Consider the following 2235-nt stretch of genomic DNA (forward strand, 5'->3'; position numbering starts at 1 on the left):
TCTGTAAAAGCCACCCCTTGATCAGGTTTGGAGGCTTTTTGACACTGCCCTATGATGAAATTTTTCTGAGGGAGCCATTAGATTATCCTGAACATGTGCATTACATCTGGTTTGCACTATGTATGTATACCAAAAACCAAAAACATCAAACCCTAACCCAAAAAACATAGGGGCTGACCAACACACCAAAAAAATCAGACTACCCTATTCCATACACATCACCTATGCTGACCTAGATGCCAAATGCACTTGAAAGAGGGCCAATATCATACATTGACCCAACATTATTCTCTGGCATTTGCAAGTAGTGCAACACATCTCTCACAACATCCTCATCCACTTCCAGCACATTGGGGAGTCCCCCATTTCTATGCAGTCTGTCCTTGTTGATATGTGGGACCTTGTATCCATTTCCACCTCTGCAGTGTAGGATTTCAGTGAGGCAAGCCTGCAAGCTTAGGAAAACTTTGTTGAGAGTTTGTGGTGACAGTTCTGTAAATGAGCTACACACATTCCCCACTAGTTCATCCACAGTCTTGCATGGTTTCTCATGCTGCAGTGACTGAATTGCTCTAAAAAATCCCAGGTCTAAGATGTTAGTATCAGGAGAATTAGGTGGTTGACAAATCAGTTGGATGTCAAATCCATCTGATTTGGCAACAGCCTGAAACTCTGGATCCATGGCAGTTATGTGTGGGGTTGCATTATCTTGCTGAATGTAGATGTCTTTACTTGCCCCAACAGGCCACTTGGCCTTAATTGCAGGTATGATCTGGCATAAAAAACAACAACATAGCTACATGATGATCTTTTTTGAATAATTAAGGTCTGATAGCAAGGAAAAAAGTTGATTACCTTGTGGATAAGGCAGTCCCTCATCACTGCCTTTGTGACTGAATTGATGGCTTTGGTTTCCATGGTCCCTCTTGCTCTGTTTTTTGACTTCCTCTGAGCTGGGAGTACTTCAGTGAAGGGGAATATTCCAACCTTACCATCATAAGTTGCCTGCCCATTGGCATCAAACTGTGGTCTACTGACAGCACACATAAACATCACTTTGGTGATGTATCTCTTGGATTTGCATGACCTATATGGCTCATCCTCATCCGGCAAAAGGTAGTACCTGTCTGAAACCTTGGTCATATAGAACCATTTTTCATCTATATGCACTACATTGTGCATGCCTTGAAACTGCACTCCACCTTGAGTTATCTGTGGCTGAAGTTGGCTAAGACTCCATCTAGCTCTTGCTATCTTATTCATATTGGTGAGGGCAGGTTTGATTGCATTTGTATGTGGCCGTAGTTTACCTTGCTTCACCCACTGACCTAATGTGCTCTTACTCACATTCAATTTTACTGCCATTTTTCTCAGGGAAGATCTTTCAAGAGTAGATAAGTTTCTAACTTTATCTTGATCAAGCTCTAATCTATCTACATGATGGTATCCTCTAACCTTTCCTTCCATCATTGCAGGTTCTCCCCTTTGCATTTGCTCCTTGGCTGCCTTCCATAGCCTATAGACTGTCTTCCTACTGATGCTATGAGTTTCTGCTGCCTCCATTACAGCCCCTCTTGCTAGTACTCCATCATGGCTGTGCTTGAGTAGAAACTGCACCACATTATTCTTCATGTTGCTGCTCAAGTACATGGTTTGCCTCTGCCCAATATCCATCCCGATGATGAAATTTTTCTGAGGGAGCCGAATTTACTTCATTGTTGGGAGTTTTTTTGGCAGAATTTCAGATTTGTGGTTGTTGGAGTTGTCTTAAATGAATGTAGTTGAGGCATTTATAGCAGCATAGGATTTGTACAGGTTGGAACTCAAATTTCCCTCAAAAACTTTGTAGAGGGAACTTTGAAAAATTCACTTCCCCCCTTGTATTTTGAGGTGATTTCACCTGACTTTGTTCAATTATGTATGGAAGGCATTTTTTTTATGTTGAGTGTTCTTATTAAATTTAGTTTCCCATTAATTGTGACTTTTTTTTTGCAGCCTGAAATTAAATTCAGGTTACATAAAATTAAATGTGCAGCATATTGTATGACATTAAATGTACAGCCTCATATGCAAAACGTTGCTGCATTGTTCAAGGGAAAAAAATGGCAGCATGTTGTATGCAACACACCAAAAAAGAGTTTAAAACAATTAAAGTGGGTCACAAATTCAACTATCACACACCATTTATTACACACTCCAACAACTTTCTTAAAACCCGTGCCCAGGAGAATTGGG

The 2235-nt window shown here is 40.7% G+C and overlaps 1 protein-coding gene across 1 annotated transcript; it reads right to left on the reverse strand.

The window, feature by feature from the left end:
• Positions 1-687: 687 nt before the first annotated feature.
• LOC121803497 lies at positions 688-1674 on the reverse strand. Its single transcript, XM_042203151.1, has 2 exons — positions 1476-1674; positions 688-1394 (listed from the first exon to the last, which is right to left on the reverse strand). Exons 1-2 carry the CDS (start codon positions 1672-1674, stop codon positions 688-690), a joined length of 906 nt encoding a protein of 301 aa, XP_042059085.1.
• Between the last annotated feature and the right edge of the window lie 561 nt (positions 1675-2235).

The sequence above is a fragment of the Salvia splendens genome, chromosome 5 (genome assembly GCF_004379255.2).
Source record: "Salvia splendens isolate huo1 chromosome 5, SspV2, whole genome shotgun sequence".
NCBI classification, from domain to species: domain Eukaryota; kingdom Viridiplantae; phylum Streptophyta; class Magnoliopsida; order Lamiales; family Lamiaceae; genus Salvia; species Salvia splendens.